Genomic DNA, 20,696 nt, shown 5'->3' with positions numbered 1-20,696 from the left:
AATTAAGAATGCTGCATTATGCATTGTCTTGAAAGAAGGTCTATTAGCGTTTCAAGAGCATTGATCACCAAGAAGTCGATTGTTGTGCTGTTACTGTTGTGTTCTTATCCTAGAAAGCAGCGACTTACCGGGGATCCAGTTGGATACAATAACCACTGCCGACTTTCTGGATGTGCTAACTCACACCAAGCCCTCCGCAAAGAATCTGGCTCCGAGATACTCAGCCTGGCAAAGAGAATTCGAGTCTGTTTGAAACCACATTTACCCTGACCCGGCCACAAAGGTCTCCTAATTTATTAGTGTCCGTGGGAGAAGAACAAAATGATTGGAATGGAAAAGAGAAAATTATTCTTGAAGACTGAATTAACTTGAGCCACTGTATTGTTTGGATAGCTGAGATATATTTATTAACTTATCATTACTGATGTCAGCAAAATACTGAGGGTTTCAGTTACATACATATATGTGCTAATAGGTCATACAATGGAGATTTTTCTGACAATTAGACTCCATAAAATTTTAATGAACAATTTTCTGTAATGTTACTCATTTGTAAACTTTTGCAGAAAAAGATGTGCTTAGAAACGTTGTGTTGGCCAGGCACAGGATGACCCTGAGTTGGGGCAGCCAAGCAGAAGCTAAGCTTGACAGGCACTGCCAAGCGGACAGTCCCAGGGTGAAGAAGGATGAGGGCAGGGACTGCAATGCAGTCTGTTTCTCATTCTGGACAATATTCTGTATCTCATCAGCTCTCCCTAATTCTGACTCCATCCAGCTTTGTCAGCAGCAAACCCCTCCCAAACTAAGCCCCACTCAGAAATGTCACTGAGCATTCTGATCCTAGAGCTAATAGCCGGAGTGACTAGCACACCATCACCATCAGCTGCCAGTATGACTGTTTTGGGTTCTGGCCCCCAGTAACATCTTTTAACTCTTCACATCTCACATCCGCTGTGCTCTGCCCTTCTCTTTCCATTGCCACAGCTTCTCATCAGAACCAAAGCTTAGGATGGGGCACCTGAGCTTCGAGAATATTCGTTCCAAGTCTTCCCTGCTCTTAGGCTCTTCCCCCTCTCCTTAAGGGGCTATAAATAGCTAGAAGCATCTCTCTCAGAAACTCACAATCCGAGGCATCTACTTTGAACCCTTGATAAATTTTGAAGGCTTCCACTAAGTAATGCGACTTCTTTTCCCCTACTAGAACTTACCTATGGGAAATCACCTTCTTTTCTCTTCCTTGCCTTGTTTTCATCATCCCTGCAGACAGACTCTTCAAGAGGAAAAACTTCCAAAAAGAGACACTTTGGATAGCTAAGTATCCCAAAGGATTTTTACCCTTTTAAACAAAACTAAAGCATGTTTTGGGGTATTGATTATTTTGAGATTATTCTCAAACGCCTCTTTAAACATCATTTCATGGAAAATGTCAAATTGAAAATATACCTTATTTAACAAATTGAAAATAAAAAAGATTTCATCTCAGTACATGCTTAAACTTCTGCATGAGCATCAGGCACTACACTACGCCAGCACCAGTGATACAGAGCAGAGTCCCCAGCCCCCAGGCCATGGACCCGTAGTACCCTCTCGTGGCTTGTTAGAAACAGGGTTGCACAGCAGCTAAGAGGCAGGTGAGCATTACTGCCTGAGCTCCACCTCCTGTCAGATCAGTGACAATATTAGATTCTCATAGGAGTGTGAACTCTATTGTGAACTGTGCATGCGAGGGATCTAGGTTATGCGCTCCTTATGAGAATCTAAGTAATGCCTGATGATCTGAGGTGAAACAGTTTCATCCCAAAACCATCCATCCCCCACCCCCCATCCAGGCTCAGCCCATGGAAAAATTGTCTTCCATGAAACCAGTCCCTGGTGCCAAAAAGCCTGGGGACCAGTGATATAGAGGACTTTACACTGAATGGCCCAAGACTGATGTAAGGCCTAAGTTCCGATGTCTGCTTTATGGTTTTGGGGGATTCTTCTTGTCAGGCCATCAGCTGACATTTCTTGTAGCTGCTAGTCCATTCGCTTGTGGCCACTACCATAATTTCTAATTTTATAAAATCTCAACTGCTGTTGCAAATTTCCTGTGGTGGGAAAGTTGGTGCTGTACGTGTACCCAAGAGTGACTGGGTAAAGGGGCAGGAAAAGTGCTCCTGTGGATAGCATGCTTTGTGACAATACATTTGGGTCCTTTCTGCTTACTGCCCGCTCCTGAATGCATTCAGGATAAGTGCAGTTCTGCTATCCCTCACAGCGAATACACTTAACCTTCTTCCACTTCCCAAACCCCATATGCAGCCTGTGTGCCTACTGCATCTCTACATCCTCCGTTCCCTTTAAATATCGCCTAGTCCATGTTTTTAACACTTCCACCTCTATTCAATCACATATTCAGTCCTCCTCCTTTTTCCTAAGAAAATTTGTCTTCAAATACTTCGGCATGTGGATGTTTTTCTGTCACACATTTACTTTGGTGGCTTCTTCTTGATGTTTTATACATTTATTCCTGCTTTGGATGAAATGAAGTGTACCTCTTTCATCTCTGCCCTTTCCTTACCACGTATACGTGTCTTTCTCTATCATTCCAAAAGTTGTATTATGACTTTAAATTAACTCAATAATCAGTATTTTTATTAGAAAGGTACATTGTTAACTGCAGAGCCAGCTAGTGAATTAGAATTACATTTGCTTTCTTGTTTTGTCTTCCCTAGAATTAACAACTGCCTCATTTTTCTATTTGCTTAATTTTCTAAGCATCTTTTTGGCAACACATTCTCGGACCTGTCAGGTGCCCATCAATATTCTTTTCCAAATGACCAAACATACCAGATAAACTTTCCACTCCCTTCCCACCCGCTCTGGTCCTGGTGTTCTAAGGGAAAGGGGAGCAGAGGACCATGGCAGAATAAGCAATTTGTACCTAATCCATTTCCAGCCCTGCATCTCACCCTGGCCCTACACCATGCCCACTGTTCCCATGGCCTTAATTTCCATGGTTCCATTTTTCCAGAGAATGGAAAACTTCCATTCTCCTGCCTTGGCTAGGGGTTGGCATCTGACTGCTCAGGATGGGTAAATTTCTTGAGGCTCCAACTTTTAACCAATTCCTCACTTTCAATCCTGTCTTGTACCTCACTTCCTCCCTACCTGTTGTCTGCAAGCTTGAGTCTTTGAAGTTGTTCTACAGGATGAATTTTGGCTGTATTTTCTTTGCACTGATTTTGTTTATCAACATTCCAACCAGTTTCCACCTTTCAGATTACTGTACCTTTTCATCCACTGATGCCTCCTCTACCTTCTCTTGTGGGCTGCCCCTGTGGGTTTACATTTATTCCTTTTCTCTTATTTTGGTATGGCTTTGAGAAAAAGAGACTAACACATACGACTTAATATAATGTTAAGAGTCTCCATGATTATTTTTTAAAGTAGATTAGAAGTATATATCTAAGTTTACATAGGAGATTGGCCTGATAGCTGTTGGAGGAAAGTTTAATATATTTTCTTCCAAAGTAGAGGTCACAGCCCAAAGACCTACAGAAACATGGAATGTAGTGGCAAAAGAGGAGTAAGATGGGTGTTAGGCAAAGCAGAGGTGGAGATGGTGGTGAGCTAGAGAGGGCCAGGGACTCTCTGAAAGACACAGTAATGACTCTGCTCCAATTGGACATGGAAATTTGGATCTAATATAGACAGTTCTTCTCATCTTCCTAGAAAACCCAGTAGTTGATTTGCATTAGAATCTCCTGGTGTTCAGATGCTGGCAATCAAGGTTAACTATACACCTGTAGAATTCTCATGGCCTGCTCCCACTCACTTTTAAAAGCCTTCCTTGGCGGACCATACTTACCTAAAGTAACTGCATTCCTGTTGGCCTTCTTCATCATTCATCAATGTCTCATCGTATTAGGTAGCTATGTATACATGCATATGTTTCATCATTTGTTTGCCCCCTCCAAATGTAAGCTCCATGCCTGGAGTACTTTTTTTTCACTGCCACTGAATGAAAGATTATTTAAATTGGTGTACGCCAAAGGTTATCTGAGCACTGTCTGTGACTACTACTCCCATGCATTTTGCTCACTGCTTGTGATCTTAGAGGACTTACACAACCATTCTGAACGTGTCAGAGCCCTTGGTGGTGTTATACATTTTTATATGTATTAATTTCCCAACTAAAAGACACGCATCTTAGGAGCCACAGCTGTATTCTCTCCAGCTCCCTTATGCTTTACTCACAGAGAACATTAAATATCAGTTTTTTCAGGAAGATCAGCTAGTGAAACAAACAGGAGTTGAGCAGTGTATGACATGAAGAAAAGCACTGGAAAAAGCATTCAAACTGTTTGAAACAAATGATTTCTGGGACTTTGGCACCCTCATTACTGCTCCTTAAAGATAGCAACATGATTTGGGACAGGAGGCCTTGATGGCTGGTTTAATACGGAAGTCACCAAAAGTCTTGTGCATTTAGGCTGAAAAAAGCTTTTGTGACTTATGTCAAATAAACATGATAATGCAAACACAGCCTTCTGCAAACAACTGCTAATATGACAAAGGGATTCTACTGCTCGAGGCAGTGTTTTAATGCAACAGGTTAGTGTCATTTAAAAAATTCTCTATTATAGGTGCCCAAGGACTTCAGTTTTATCCTACATGAACACACATTGATCCAAAAACCAACTGAACACAATCAGTGTAGGTGTTTTTAACTTCCCTGTCCAACACACTCCTGTAAGTTCTAAAACATGGGATTATGTGTGAATTGACATATATTATTCCACCGGAATTTCTGACATTATGGCTACAGGTAAAGTTTGATGGAATTGTCACTTAGAGTGAGGTAGGTTATCCTCCTTTTCCCTTCCTAGGCATTACGATTAGCTCTCACCGATACAGAACGCACGGTAGGCAGAGCTACTGTAACCTGTGGCTGACTCTGGAGTTGTGGGTGGAGGGGGTGGAATGACCGTCTGTCCTCCCCTGAACTGGAGCTCTGCTCTGTTCCACACTCCTGGCTCACAGCAGATGTGGAACACTCAACTCCTAACAATGGATGTTTTCTAATAACCTTTCCAGTCCCAAGGTGTCACATGGTCCCTTTTCTGGCCCAGGACAGGATTATAATAAAACTGATGCAAACACCATCCTTGAGATTAATACCAGATAGCCCTTTAAATGGGACAGCCAGTAAACGAAGCCTTTTAGAAACTTCAGTTACTAAACTTCCTCCATGAGGCCCAAGGCAGACTAACCAGCTGACACTAACATGGATTGGAATATTTATAAATAAGATTTTCAGTTATTCTCATGAACCTTACCGTGGGCCGGTCAGTTAGCAAGTCCTATATAATGCTTGTTAAATATCTCAAACTAAGATTTTCAGGGCTCACAGGGATAAAGTGGAATGGAGGAAAGGAGAGAAGCATTTCTCCTGGCTGGGTCCACCATGCTCAGGAGACCTTTATCCTCTTCACTTCCTAACCCATCAATGATGTTCCCTTCTTGGCTTTAGCTCTAACCTGTCTCCAGAGCATCTGATCCATTACTTCCAAGTGTTTATTTAATGAACATTTTCTCCTGCCCACTCAAAGCTATGCTTTCTAGCATTACACTCCTATGATAGTTTTTATTGGTTCAGTACCCACTTGAGTGCTTACCTGTGTTGCAGCAGATATAGGAAAGAATGATGAAACTCAAATTTAACTGGGTAGCAAAATTAAAATTTAAAAAACATGAGATGCAGTCCTGTCTAGTGGGGAGAAGAACATATGAAGACCTAAGTACACTCTTAAAGTGCCACATGGACATGAAGGAGGGGACACCTTGCCCCCATCCTGAAGTCGGGGATGACATCAGAGAAGGGGAACGCCGAGTTGGATCTTTAGTGTTCTTGAGTAATGTGTATTCTTCTCCTTAGCTCTTTAACTGGAAAGAATCATTGAGGCAAAATCTTTTTCTTAATATGCTTATTTCCCACCATAATCAGGGCACTCAGTGCATAGCAACTACCAAACACTTGGTAATACTTGAGCCAAGGCATCACTGACCCAGGTGCCCAAGCAACAGGGCAAAAGTGAAGGCAGCCCACCCACCAGGTACCACGCAGAGCTCTCTACTGACAGGCTGAGCTCTCTCTGTGTGCAGCTTTACTCTGAGGAAGTCTAAATGTAGTACAGAATTTCTTTTTTTTAATCCTCAGGAAGACTTTCTCCACTGAGATAAATGTAAAGATAAATTCTACCAACATTTTTCAGATTGTTAAATGTCAAGAGTCCTGCTTCATCATCATCACAAACGCACAGCACTTACCATTTGCCCAGTGATATTCTAAGTTCTTAATATATAGTTCATGCACATAATGCTCACACCAACCGTATGTGGTGGGCATTATCATTATTCCCATTCTATACATAAGGAAAGAAGGCATGAGAGAGATGAGGTGACTTCCCCAAGGCCAGAGAGCTAATTTTGTGTTACCAGGATCCAGAGTATGCTCTTAGCCACTCTGCTCATCCTTCTGATTTGGGGTGGTAGTCATATCACATCTGTCTTTTGCACTCTGGAATATATAAATACTAAGACGAGGCATTTGCAAAAACAAAGACACAGTGCTCACCAAACTACTATTTATTTAGCTTTGTTCCCTCCCATCCAAGACTGCTGATCTCTAAACAAGCATCAAAACCCGAAGCTCATTAACATCAGAGTGAGCTTCAATAAGGTGAACACTACAATGATGTACAATTACATCCTAATAATTCAATGCCCAAGAGCCCTGTAAAACTATTGCAAGACCCAGGATTGTCACAGTATGCAAATGCACTAGGAAAATCATTACCTATTTAGTCCCCTTCATTTTGGTGGGTTTAACATGAGAAGAATAATCCATGCTACAAGACGAGATTTCATTTTACAGCTGTAGTAACCAAGTACATAAAAGCTTGAATCTGTCCCAATAGCTTCTAAAAATTTTTTCCCATAGTGTCAGAGGCAAAAATAATGAAATCTTGCAAATGTACAGTTAATAGGACCCTAGTGGACACTAACTTCAAAAATGCATGGTCTATAAGACATTACAAGGCTTGATTCTAGTTTCTGCACTGTTCCTGTTAATAACAATGTCTAATTAAAACATCTGTAAAATACTGATAGTTTTAATTTTACATAAAATTTCCAAAACAACTGTTACACAGTGTAATAGGTATCTGCAATGAATAGGTTATTAATGGAAGTATTATTTTAAATTAAAATCTGGTTCTAAATTTAAATTAGTCATCTCTGGCTAATGAAGAGAAAAAGAAGTCACCCATGCTGGGAATATAGTAGAAAATTTAGTTTTCAACATCTATTAAAGCAAATTCACTGTATCACTTGGGCTAAAGGACAATTCTCTTTGTTACTTTCTGTCTTCTCCATTTGGCACATCTGATGGATTTCACAGTTGAACTCAATATTAGAACTACAGCCTAATGCACCTTTTAATACATTACTTTATAATTTAAAAACCACCATTCAACTTTCTTCACAGTCTGAAATCCCCCCTCCCTGTTTTCCAGTGAGGAGACAGCAGGGAACACTCTTCCCTGTGGTAGCTTCTCCCTCCCAGCCCTGCCTAACCTGATGAATATTTTAAAAGGAATGGCACAAAATCTCAGCTTTCCCTTTCTTTGGGTCTCATCTTCAGTTACAAAATAAAAGAGATTTGTAAGGCTTACTGGCTGGCCGCAATTCAATACCTTTCTTTCTAATTAATGCACAACAAAAGAGGGTTAAAAAGCGATCAGCACTGACTGGTGTGTGTCTACCGATGCTGGCACTGAGTTGGTCAGGGATTCATTCCAGACAGTAGGAAGCTGCATTTCAAGTTGCTTCAGACGCACACATTGCTTCACAACAGGTGCTGCAGAATGTGGTCCACAGCATGAGGGAAACTCTCACAAGTTAAGTAAGGAGGTGGATTAATTTTTTCTTCATCTGATGCTCGGTATTTCCCTGAAATGAAAGTAAAGCCAGTAAACACAGGCTACCACCAGAATGCTAAATTAATCATATCCCATGAGCACCTGGGTCATCACAGAACCACCCTTACAGTTTTGAGAGAATCAGGGGCCGCACATCTCCCAAATCACCTTTTATTGAGGCTTCAGGATGTAAACGAGGCAATCAAAGAAATGTCACATTCAGCCTTTCCCCAGGCCCTCTGGTCATTCACAATGGATAGGCCACAGGTACTGGGTCGCCTGACAGCTAAGATTCCCTTCACATATTCACAGCTGATGAAATCATTTTCTTTCCCCTACCCTCAGCCCTAAAGATAGGCTGGTGATTAAATTAATTCTTCAAAGTGGAAGCTCAGACCCCAGAGGGCAGAGGGCTCATCTGCTCCCAATGGCGACCAGGAACAGGATGTGCTGCTGGCATGCAGGGATCCAGGCAGCCCGGGAGCCTGGCAGATGAGAAGGCCCTGGGTTGGGGAGGGAAAGACTGATGGATGCTCGCAGGCCTGGGGCCAGGCAGGACAGGCCACTTGGCATCATGCAGCAGGCTCACTGCCTGACTCTCCCAACCCTGGAATTCAAGATGGCCTGCTGTTCTAGCACCTGACACACAGTTTAACACCTCAACACAGCAGAGGAACCATTCCACAGTGGTCACAAAGAGCTTTTGCAAGTCAGAAGGTGCATGGTCCCTATTTAAAGACCCTTTAATGGGTCCCAGTGCCTTTCAGAAAGAATCCAAAATCTCTACTGCTGCTTACCAAGCCCTCTGTCATACAGTCCCAGCGACCCTCTCACCTAAGCATGTGCTACTAGCTCACCAGGCTGAGTTCCAGACTGGACTTGGCTTTTCTGAGGGCCTTCATACCTGCCATTCCCTTGTCATTCCATTCTTCTCACCTGACTACCTCCTTCATGCTTCAGGTCAGACCCCACCTTTCCATCCAAATTAAAACCCCTCCCTTGTCATTAACCTTGTTCTTTGCCTCTAGAACATTTAAAACAATTTGTAATTATGCATTTATTTGTTTAACATGTCTCACATTTAAGAAGACTAAGTTATTTGAGAGCAGGGACTCTATCTGTTATATGTCCCAGTGTATTCCAAGTATCTAACATAGTGACTAGCACATAGTAATCACCCTGTAAATATCTTTTTAAAGACTGAATGGAGGGAAGAAGAGAGGGGAGGGAGGGAGGAAATGCAGAATGCAGCTCCTGCCCTGTAGCCACCAGGGCTGCCTCTGCCCTTCACCTTTCTCCTTGCTCTCTCATCCCTTTGTGGTCTCTGTTATTGATTCTTCTGCTCTTCCCAGTTTTCTATGCCTAAACTCAGCTCTTTCAACAACAGACATGCTGTTTCCTACAACTACTTCTTTAAGAGGCTTTGCCAGACAAACACAAAGCCTGAAAAACCCTCTTTTTCACATCTTTGCATCATGGTGGAGAAGATGCTTCCTGTCTTATCTTACTGATTGTAACTTCTTACAGGAAGGCAGCCAGCATCAAATGTACAAAGGTAATTAATATATACCTCACTCTCGTTAGCACCCTGAAGGCACCTGTCCGTAGTATGGTCCCCGCAGCAAGCTCTATTGGCAGTTTTCTTCCCAAGCTTAAATATCATTAAGTATAAACTCCTTCACAAGGTTTCTATTTGATCTTACAAGTAAGTAATGACTAAATATTACTATATTACCTACTTTCTGGATCCAGTGGTCTAAGGTACAAAGACATAAGCTTCTTAGCCATGGAGTTAAAGGCTTTTGCTTAGTGTGGCTCTGCAAGTGGGGTTTCTACAAAGTACAAATTGACAAAAGTGGCTTAGGTATATGTTCTAGTTCTAGCACCTAGCACTGTGCCTGGCACACAGCAGGGGCTCAATAACATTCACTGAGTGAATGAAGCTCCCTGCATTGCTCATGGCTGACTCACTCACTGCTGCAACCTGTGCTTTCATGGATGGATAAATGATGAACGGGGGGAGAAAACAGGATGCTACGTTGATGATATATGAAGTCAAAGAAGGATCCTATTTTTTTTTTTTCTAGATGACTGTTTCACATGCTAAACAAATTCTGGTTAGGACTAGTCAAAAATATTTAACAAATAACGGATCAAATTATATTGAGCATCTACCTTGTGCTACCCCTTGAGAAACAAAATTGCTCAAGATGATCCACAAAAAGCACTTGTTATTGAATATTAATTAAAATACGGTTATTTTCAACATTGGGAAGCATAGCACTTGTCCACTGCACTGAGTTAAAATTTATCAATGGAGCTGGCTGTTCCACGTTTTTAGAACAGTAGGGTTATTCATGATTTTTCTGACCAAAAATCAATGGTACAAATATGCCTGTTTCCAAGAGCTGTACTTGGTTGATTTACTAATTACACATTTTGAACTTGATTGTGTTATGCTGATGGCTTCTCAGAGACTAAACTGATGCCTGTGAAAGGCTGGTTACAACCAAATGACAGTCAGAAAAGATGACAGAGCCAGTGGAGACCAGCCGGGAGAGCTGGGCCCATCAAGACACTGGCAGAGGTACCATTTTGAAGCTCAGTATAAATCCTTAATTACATGAGCTAAAACAAAACAAAACAAAACACTTATAGGAATAATACACAAGAGCAAAAATAGTGATCTCAGGATTTCTTCAATAATGAGAAAATAAAACAGCAAAAGGCAGAAATCTGAAAAGAAAGATACATGGAGGCTGATGAGTGTGGCTACTTTTCCAGATTTTATTTCATTCTTCCTCTTTTCTGCTTACTCACAGGGCTGTTATGTTCCTGGGAAAGTGATCATTTTGACTGAGACATTCGAAAAAACCCACTGTGTTAATTCTAGAGTGACTAGTGTTAATATCTGCAAGGCTCCAATGGTTCAATTCAGGCCTCAGGCAAAAGCAGATAGTGTTTTCACTCTTTGTACAGACCTTCGCCACCTACTTCTTATTCAATTGTAGCTCCATCTACATTTCTTGTTTCTATTTGAAATTCAAAGCAGATTTTAAGCAACCACATTTTCTTGAATAAACATCATAGTCACTTTTTCTAAAAAATTTCCCAGTGGTCACTCTTCTTTGACTTTATGTTTAAATATTCCCTTCTGTAAACAGCCTATTAAATAGTTTTACTACCATGATATGAAACCAGGCAAGTGAGCTCACAGAGACATCTATGGAACCACTTATCTGCCATTTGATTTATAAGAGTTTGATGATATTTCTTGGACAAGATTTCTGGCTGTCATGTGCTGTTAATTCCAAATGCAGCAGGTGCCGTTTGGGAGCAGCACGCAGGGGAAGAAGGCCTTTTCATTTTAACGGTAACAGTTCATTAAGTTCCCAATGCAATAATATTCGGCCCCACTCACAGATCTTATGCCTGTTCTTTCCTTACCTCGAAAGGACTTTATCAGTCCCACTCTACACAGGATCATAAACTATGAGGGCAAGATGGGACCAGTCCAATCCCATCATTCTAACAGGGCCTGAAAAGGGGAAGAACCTTGACCCGTGTCTCACACAGCTAGTTAGTGCAGAGCTGAGACCAGGACCCAAGGCACTTAACCAGTCTATGGTGGTCATAATACTCTATTAGTGAATCCTCCCCACTAAGGTCTTTCCTTTTTCCTAAATTTATTTGAGATACCATATAAAGTAAACCTAATAGTGCCGGAAATACTTCTTAACCTTTTGCCCACCACAAACAGTAAGTAAAGAGAAAAAAAGAGTTTTTCAAATATTTTTGTAAAAGTTCAAACATTAACACAAAGAATCAGATCACTTAGCTGGCCAGTTCCTAAAGAAATCGGTATCACAGTCGTATAGCCAGCAGAAAAATAAAAGGTATTTTCACAGAGCACTACCATTCATGGTCCTTTGCTTCATCCCTCTGTGGTGAACTGTACATCCAGGAAATAATATAAATGCTGTCAATCAGGAATGGTTATCTCTGGGAAAGAGTTAAAATACCTCTGAGCCCTCGTCTTCCTAGCTTTGTATAGCACGGGCCCTTCCCAATTGTTTCCTATAATCCTACGCCGTTTTACTTTTGCTTTGTGGCAGAAAGAGAATAAAAGTGCCCAGGGCTCTGCCATTTCTGCAAAGATTGTTCTTTAAGTCAAATGTGTACTCTACTATTCTGTTTTAGAAAATGCTTTATACAGAAGATACATACCAGTCTTTACTAAGATGCCCAGCATGCCAACATCCTGAGCCCCACCAACATCATCCCTGCAATCCTAGAAAAGCATAAAGAAAGCATTTAGTGCAGTGTCTTCAGTAAGCTAGCCAACAAACCTTACCAACTGTTTATTAGGCTAGGGTGTCCAACTGTAATGCCATGTTTTTTATTGAAATAGAAAAGAGAAGATATAAAAGGTGAATCCACATGTAATACTCTGAGGAAGCATTCCAAGTTTGGAAAGGGAAGTATCTCAGAGGTGGAAGGTATACAATAGAGTAGTAATCTTGGTAACCAAACACAGACAGCAGAGTTACAATTACATTTCTCTATGCTTTGCCACACCTACATCTATTTATCTCCCCATTAAACAGATCATGGAAAAATGCATTCTATCCATTTGACAGTAAATAATCCAGCTGCAGACAGTGAATGAGCTAGATTCAGAAGATATCTTTTCTGTGGACCATGTAGTATGCTATCGTTACTTTCCATCCCATTGTCCTAACAGGTAGAATCAAGTTAAATCCAGATACTCAAACAGACTCTGACTGTCTGATGTTCACTTCACACTTGGGAATAACAGATCATTCTGAAAAAGAAGCTCCTCTTCCTAATTATTATTCAAGACAAGGATAAATATACTTGGTTAAATTCAATGATGATGAATGCAAGGTAATTAAAATTCCAAAGACTGAAAGAAAAATCAAAAAAATTAATCTTGCCACCTCATGTCAATAAGCAGGATTGATTCAGACCATGCCTGATGACAGTTTTTTTTTTCCCTTGAAAACCATTAATATTGTTCAACAACAGCCCTTGAAAATGAGTTTCAGAATGTCAAAATCCTCATTCAAGGTCCAACTTCAAACCTTTTCTGTTACAGCTAAACTTTCCCTGTTGAAGAGTGGAGATGGGAGAGAAGAGACAGGGAGGTGGGAAAAAGTGAATGTGGACAAGGAGAAGGGGGGAACCACCACTTTCCTGGATAACCAACAACCCTCCATGCAGTTGAACACAGTTATTGCATCCCTTGCCATCTCTCATCCTGTCCCAGGGCCAGCATCTCCTGGGATAAAGAATTCTGAAGCCTCCAGCTCGGATAACCACTTCTTCAGACGCATTTGTCTAGGAAAGGCAGCTAAAGGCTTGCCAAGAAGAACAGTTGTGACTCAAAAGATGGTTTCTCAAAATATTATTGAACTCAGTGATTATCCTATTCAATTTTAGGTGAATGATTATAGAAACAGAAGATAAAATCAGGAGGACTGTGATACACATTTCCACCATCACAAGTTAAAACAGCTAGGGAGGGAGTCCCGAGCTCAAGTTCTACTTCCAGTTGTGCTACTAATTAGCTATGGGAATTCAGGCTTGGAGATTCACCTCTTCGGGCTTCAGTTTCCCAGTCTATAAAATGAGGAGTTTTGGACCAGACATTTGTGACGATCCCTCCCAGCTTGACATATTATTATTTAAAAATTGAAATATAATCCTGGCCACTAACTTATCATGTGGCAGTGTGCTTTCCAGCTCTTTTCCCATTGAGACACACACAGGAAATAACATTTGCCTAGCACACTGGGGTAAACTGATAAGATGCTCATGGCCACAGGTGACCAGCCAGGGCCTCCAATCATCCCAGGCTCAGCCCTGCCACTCAAAGGGCTAAGGTGATCAGTATCTTTAGCTATTTGTGGCACACAAAGAAGTTCTTCCATAAAGCATATGCTAAGAAAAAAAAACACTAGTGGTAGAATTCTTTAGTATAGGTTCTCATTTGTGTAGTGGTGTTCCTCAAGAAGACATTTAAAGCATTCAACTAACTTGCAATATAAATGGCTTTTGAACTATGTATATAATATATAAACATACATATATATTATAGGCGTTAACTACATATATATATGTATTGTAACACACAAATCTCCCATTACGCTATGGAGAAATGTCAGAAATAATAAAAATTTCAGTTATTTAGAAGAATACCACTAAACATTGACAGGAAACCTTGTTTTATAGGTAGCCACTTATATACTTATGTACAGTAAGAGAATGTCCCGTTTCCTAAAGCAGTGTTTCCAAGCTGGCTCTCCCAGCACGACAGGTGAGCCAGGAGCACCTCCTGGGTTCTTCTACTTACATCTCCTATCATGATAGCCTCCTCAGGTTCACAGCCAGTGCCTCGCAATGCTTCCAAAAAGAACGTCTTCTCTGGTTTCCCCACGATTGTGGCTTTGGTATCTGTGGCATACTCTAAAGCAGTCACAAATGGTCCAGGCCCCAGGGCTAAGCCATCTTTCCTCTTGTAATACCTGGCTTTGTGGATTGCTATCAGAGGTGCTCCATCCAGGAGTAACCTAGAGAGAACAACAACAAAAAAGAAATTGACTAAAAGCAAGGCTTTTATGACTGGGAAAGAATGTCAGACTTACAAAGTGGCTTTATTCACATCCACAGAAACAAACAGTTTCTTATTAACTTTTAATGACTTGCTGTCTTCTAATGAATTCACAAAGAAGTGCTGGGAATTACACTCAGATACACTAAAGAAAGGTGATAGATTATTAAATTTGGGATTGCTTCAACCTTTTACCTTTAGTGGTTTCAGACACTTTACCCAAATCACCAGGGAAAGAGAATTAAGAGAACTAAAGCTAAATAAGACACTCCAGGGAAGAAGCTTAACTTAATGAGACAAGTTGTTTCAACCTTCCCCAATGGTAAGCAGGGGGCTCCTGAGCCTTTTACAATACTACACAATTGTTGCTGCAGTGACATATTAAGTTAACTCCTAAAATATCTGAACTCCTGTTTCCTCTACTCCAAAATGTAAGTTTCTTTTTAATTCAGAAACTTTTAATAAAGTGTTTCACAAAGAGTTTCTGCTTGCACTTTTACCTCTTATACCTTTTGATTGCTTTCAACATTATTTTGCAAATCAGGCCATCTTTCCTGAAGAAAAAGATTTACGGGAGACCCTTCCCTGTCAGGTCCCTTCCTTTGTCCTGATACAGGACAAACAATACTCTCACATCAGACAAAAAGACATAAAGAGTTTTCCCATCATTTTGATAAGCAAATTCTACCTATAGCTAAGAATCCTCATTAGATAAGCAAATTCTACCTATAGCAAAACAACAAAACAAGTCAAAAAGTCCCCAGAAATTTAACACTCATTTTCCAACACCCAACCTAAAACAACTGCCATCCATCACAATAATACAGCCTTTAGTCACATGGCAGAAGTACTCATGCACATATTATCATCTAATGGCATGTGGGACATGATATATTTCTTAAACCGCTTTTAACCAATGTAATAAATGATCTCACTAGCTTAATTTACTTTAAGTCATCTACTTGGTTAAAATATTTAGTATGTCTGTCAAGGAAGAATTCATCATATCTTACCCTTCACAATTATGAGTAATTAAGCGCTCAACTATGACACTGCTAAATTATTTTTGTCAGTGGGCATGGAAATGCCTTCCTGTGGGAGATGCAGAATTCAGACATTTATGATTAAATATTTTATAAAGTAAAAACCAATACTATTACAGGGCCTTACTGTTAGTTACTACAGATTGCTCACAGCACTGGACAGATCCTTCAAATTTATTCGCTAATATTAATACAAATTTATTTCTTAAAGCTGCTCTTGAAATACAACTATTAGGAAACCTGGCAAAGCCACTCTGTTGGCCTTAAAGACCTACAGCTGACAGCAATGAGTTACTAACGGGTGACTTATCTATCTCCTCTCTTGTCACCCCACCCCCAAGCCCACTTATTTGCTACTCTACCACGGAACTAGAATTCTTTATGCAACAGACCTCAAAATTGCTTTCCACTTATATAGCTAAACTGAAAACTCATTTGATTTAGCTTTGTTAATATTTTATTATATATTAACTGGGGATAAGACTTATCAGCTTGATTGATGTGTGCACTTAATTCCCATGCAGTACTTTAATGCCTTCCCTGGAACAGCTGAAACTGTGGGTTCCTCTACACTTCTCTAAATGGGAATTGGTTCTACACTAGGCTGGAGAAGTATTATACATCTCTCAGGGAAGCAGTTCTTCCTTCTACTGTTCTTCTCTGCACAGCATAAGCTTTACTGAATCTTTGAAGAGTCAAGGCATACTGAGGATGGACTGAAAAGTAAGTTTTCTAAGACGCGGATTAAAAGATCTTTCATAGTTAAACATTTTTTAAAATATCAGAGCCACCCCAATACTTGGAGTATTCTTCTATTTACTAGACAGGGCAACAAAAGCTTGGCTGTCACTATGGCTTGTCCCCCCAAAATTCACGTGTTGGGATATTAATTCCCAATGCAACAGTGTTGAGACAGGGGCCTTTAAGCGGTGACTAGGTCATGAGAGTTCCACTGTTATTGAGGAAGTAGGTTAGTTATTGCAGGAGTGGGTTCCTGATCAAAAGGATGAGTTTGGCCCGCTTCCCTCTCTTGCATGCGTGCTCTCTTGACCTTCTGCCTTCTACCACAGGATGATGTGGCAAAAAGGCTTTCACCTGGTGCAGGCCCTTCAATCTTGAACTTCCCAGCCTCCAGAACTATAAGAAATAACTCTGTTCTTTATAAATTACCTAGTCTCAGGTATTGTTATAGAAGCACAAAATTTTAAAAGATAGTTGTTTTTAATACAAAGACAATATGTCAGCAGAAAATCTTAAAATCTTTTGTCTACCTATAAGACTACTGGAGGCCAGGCACGGTGGCTCATGCCTGTAATCCCAGCACTTTGGGAGACCAAGGTGGGAGGCTCACTTGAGGCCAGGATTCCAGACCAGCCAGAGAAACTCTATCTCAAAAAATAATATATAATTATTATAATTATAAGAAATAATTATGTGACTTGCTTTATTGTGATAGTCACTTTATTGCAGTGATCTGCAACCAAATTCAAAATATCAAATAGACATGCCTACATTTGGAAGAATACTAGATTGCTTTTTGGGTTCTGGGTTTTTTGCTTCTGCAATAAAGCAAGTCACATAATTATTTCTTATAATTATAATAATTACATATCTATAATTATAATTTTTTTAAAGGCACAAAGAAGGTCTAATTCAAAAATTTCTGGTTATAAATTCCATGTAGGTGAATAAATAAAGTGTAAAAAATCCTAGCCCAGGGAGCAGGGCTACCATATAAAAATCTCAGGCACAGCAGCAAGAGAAAGCTGAAGGGGTGATTTAAATTTAGAGCGACACAATTCCTCGAAGCCCTAGAACCAGAAATATCACTTGACCCAGTAATCCCAAAGGAATATAGATCATTCTATTATAAAGATATACGCACACATATGTTCACTGCAGCACTAGTCACAAAAGCAAAGACATGAAATCAACCCAAATGCCCATCAATGATAGACTGGATAAGAAAATGTGGTACATATACACCATGGAATACTATGCAGCCATAAAAAGGAATGAAGTCATGCCCTTTGCAGGGACGTGGATGGAGCTGGAAGCCATTATCCTCAGCACACTAACACAGGAACAAAAGACCAAACACTACATGTTCTCACTTATAAGTGGGAGCTGAACAACGAGAAGACATGGACACAGGGAGGGGAACAAAAAACACTTGGGCCAGTCGGGAGTGTGGGGGAGGAGAGCATCAGGAAAAATAACTAATGCCTACTGGGCTTAATACCAGGTGATGGGCTGATAGGTGCAACAAATCATCATGGCACACGTTTACCTATGTAACAAATCTGCACATCCTGTACTTGTACCCCGGAAATTAAAATAGAATAAATAAATTTAGAGCCACAGAATATTACTGAAAGAGACCCAGAGAAACATCAAGTCCAACATGACCTATTTTACAGATGAGATCATCTGAGATGCTGGCACCAATCAAGGAGAGCTAGAACCAGTGCTGGAACCCAGAACCTGAAAACCAATCTGGGATTCTCCCAAATATTGGGATGTCTATAAGATATTTTGGATTCAGCTGCAGACCACTGCAATACAGCAAGTATCACAATAAAGCAAGTCACATAAATTTTGGTTTTCCATAGTCTATTAAGTGTGCAACAGCACTGTGTACAAAAAAAATGTACATATGTTTATTTAAAAATACTTTATTGCTGAAAAATGCTAACAATCATCTGAGCCTTCAGGGAGTCGTAATCTTTTTGCGGGGAGAAGGTCTTGCCTCGATGTTGATGGCTGCTGACGGATCAGGGTGGTAGTCATTGAAGGTTGAGTCACTGCAGCAATGTCTCAAAACAAGACAACAATGAAGCTTGCTGCATCAATTTTAATCTTCCTTTCATGAAACAATTCTCTGTAGTATATGATGCTGTTTCACAGTATTTTACCCACAAAAGAAACTCTTTCAAAATTGTGAATCAATCCTCTCAAGCCCTTCTGCTGCTTTATCAGTTAAGTTCATGTAATATTCTAAATCTTGTGTTGTTATTTCAACAATGTTCGAAGCATCTTCACCAGGAGTAGATTCCATCTTAAGAAACCACTTTCTTTGCTCATTCAAAAGAAGCAAGTCCTCATCCATTCAAGTTTTATCATAAGATTGCAGCAATTCAGCCACATCTTCAGGCGTTACGTCTAATTCTAGTTATTTTGCTATTTCCACCACACTTGCAGTTACTTCCTTCACTGAAGTCTTGAACCCCTCAAAGTCATCCATGAGGGTTAAAATCAGCTTCTTCCAAACTCCCGTTGATGTTGACATTTTGACCTTTCACGAATCACAAATCCTCTTAATGGCACCTAGAATGCTGAATCCTTTCCAGAAGTTTTTCAATTTTCTTTGCCTAGATCCATCAGAGGAAATCATTGTCTACAGCAGCTATGGCCTTACAAAACGTATTTTTTAAATAATAAGACTTGAAAGTCAAAATGACTCCCTGATCCGTGGGTGGCAGAATGGGTGTTGTGTTAACAGGCATGAAAACAATATTGATCTCCTGGTACATCTTCAACAGAGCTCTTGGGGGACCAGTTGCTTTGTCCATGAGCAGTAATATACTAATGGGAATCTATTTTTCTGATCAGTAGGTCTCAATAGTGGGCTTGGAACATTCAATAAACCATGCCATAAACAGATGTGTTGTCATTCAGGCTTTGTTATTCTATTTACAGAGCATAGGTTTTAACTTAAGTCACCGGCTGCATTAGCCCCTAACAAGAGAGACTGCCTGTCCTTTGAAGCTTTGAAGCCAGGCACTGACTTCTCCTCTCTAGCTATGAAAGTCCTAGGCGGCATATTTTTCCAATGTAAGACTGTTTCATCTACATTGAAAATCTCTTGTTTAGTGTAGACGCCTTCATCAATGATCTCAGTTAGATGTCTGGATAACATGCTGTAGCTTCTACATCAGCACTTGCTGCTTCATCTTGCACTTTAATGCAAGTTTATGGAGACAGGTTCTTTCCTTAAACCTCATGAACCATCCTCTGCTAGCTTCAAACTTTTCTTCTGTAGCTTCCTCACCTCTCTTAGTCTTCATAGAATTGAAGAGAGTTAGGGCTTTGTCTTAAGGGAATGTTGTGGCTGGTTTGAGTTTCTATCCAGACCACTAAAACTTTCTCCATATTAGTGATAAGGCTGTTTTGCTTTCTTACCATTTGTGTGCTCACTGGAGTAGCACTTTAATTTCCTTCAAGAACTTTCCTTTGCATTCAAAACTTGACTATTTGGCACAAGAGGCCTAGCTTTCAGTCTATCTCAGCTTTCGACATGCCTAACTAACCTTACTCATTTCTAGCTTTTCATTTTAAGTAAGAGATGTATGACTCTTCCTTTCACTTAAGACACTCAGAGACCACTGTAGGGTTATCAACTGGCCTAATCTCAGTATCATTGTGTCTCAGGGAATAGGGAGGCCAGAGGAGAGGAAAGAGATAGAAAAACTGGTTGGTGGAGCAGTCAGAACACACACAACATTAAATTTGCCATCTTACATGGGCATGGTTTGTGGCTCCCCAAAACAATTACAATAGTAACATCAAAGATCACTGATCACCGTAACACATAATGATAATGAAAAGTCTGAAATATTGACAAGAATTACCAAAATGTGACACAGAGACACAAAGTAAGCACATGCTGTTGGAAATATGGTGCCGATGACTTGCTCAATGTAGGATTACTGCAAAATCAGTTTGTTAAAAAAAAAAAATGCAGTATCTGTGAAGCGCAATAATGCAAAGTGCGATAAAAGGAGGTATGCCTGAACACTACGCTGTCTTTCTAAATAACTTAACCATTTCCCCTGAAGATGAAGCATGTGGAAATGAAATTATACTGCAGTTTAAGTACTGGTCAAACACCTACCATATGTCCAACATCAAACTGGTAAGTCCCTCTCACCCCACTCCCCAAAAGTGTTCCTTCCCCAATCTTTCCCATCTCAATGATTTCTCCCAGTTACTCAAGCCAGAACCCTATCAGTGATCCTTGATTTCTCAATTTCTCCCACCATCTCCACATCCCTA

The 20,696-nt window shown here is 40.3% G+C and overlaps 2 protein-coding genes across 7 annotated transcripts in view; one reads left to right on the top strand and one right to left on the bottom strand.

Moving 5' to 3' along the window:
• KATNAL2 (katanin catalytic subunit A1 like 2) overlaps positions 1-1,482 on the top strand; it is a 59,300-nt gene extending 57,818 nt beyond the window's left edge. For all 3 annotated transcript variants that reach the window (XR_004055682.1, XM_030925933.1, XM_010353542.2), the window contains exon 15: positions 114-1,482. Coding sequence is in view for 2 of the 3 variants with exons in the window: in XM_030925933.1 (XP_030781793.1) it covers positions 114-253 (140 nt within the window). In the remaining variant the exon portion in view is untranslated. The remainder of the gene's footprint in view (positions 1-113) is intronic.
• A 5,133-nt stretch (positions 1,483-6,615) lies between these two features.
• The window catches only part of HDHD2 (haloacid dehalogenase like hydrolase domain containing 2), a 49,310-nt gene continuing 35,229 nt past the window's right edge, over positions 6,616-20,696 (bottom strand). For all 4 annotated transcript variants that reach the window (XM_010353556.2, XM_030925903.1, XM_030925901.1 and 1 more), the window contains 3 exons: positions 14,341-14,557; positions 12,192-12,255; positions 6,616-7,995 (listed from right to left, as the gene is read on the bottom strand). In XM_010353556.2, coding sequence (XP_010351858.2) covers positions 7,892-7,995; positions 12,192-12,255; positions 14,341-14,557 — 385 coding nt within the window. In that variant the 3' untranslated portion in view covers positions 6,616-7,891. The remainder of the gene's footprint in view (positions 7,996-12,191; positions 12,256-14,340; positions 14,558-20,696) is intronic.

The sequence above is a fragment of the Rhinopithecus roxellana genome, chromosome 21 (assembly GCF_007565055.1).
Source record: "Rhinopithecus roxellana isolate Shanxi Qingling chromosome 21, ASM756505v1, whole genome shotgun sequence".
Classification (NCBI taxonomy): Eukaryota; Metazoa; Chordata; class Mammalia; order Primates; family Cercopithecidae; genus Rhinopithecus; species Rhinopithecus roxellana.
This window is presented reverse-complemented; position numbering and strand designations above follow the sequence as displayed.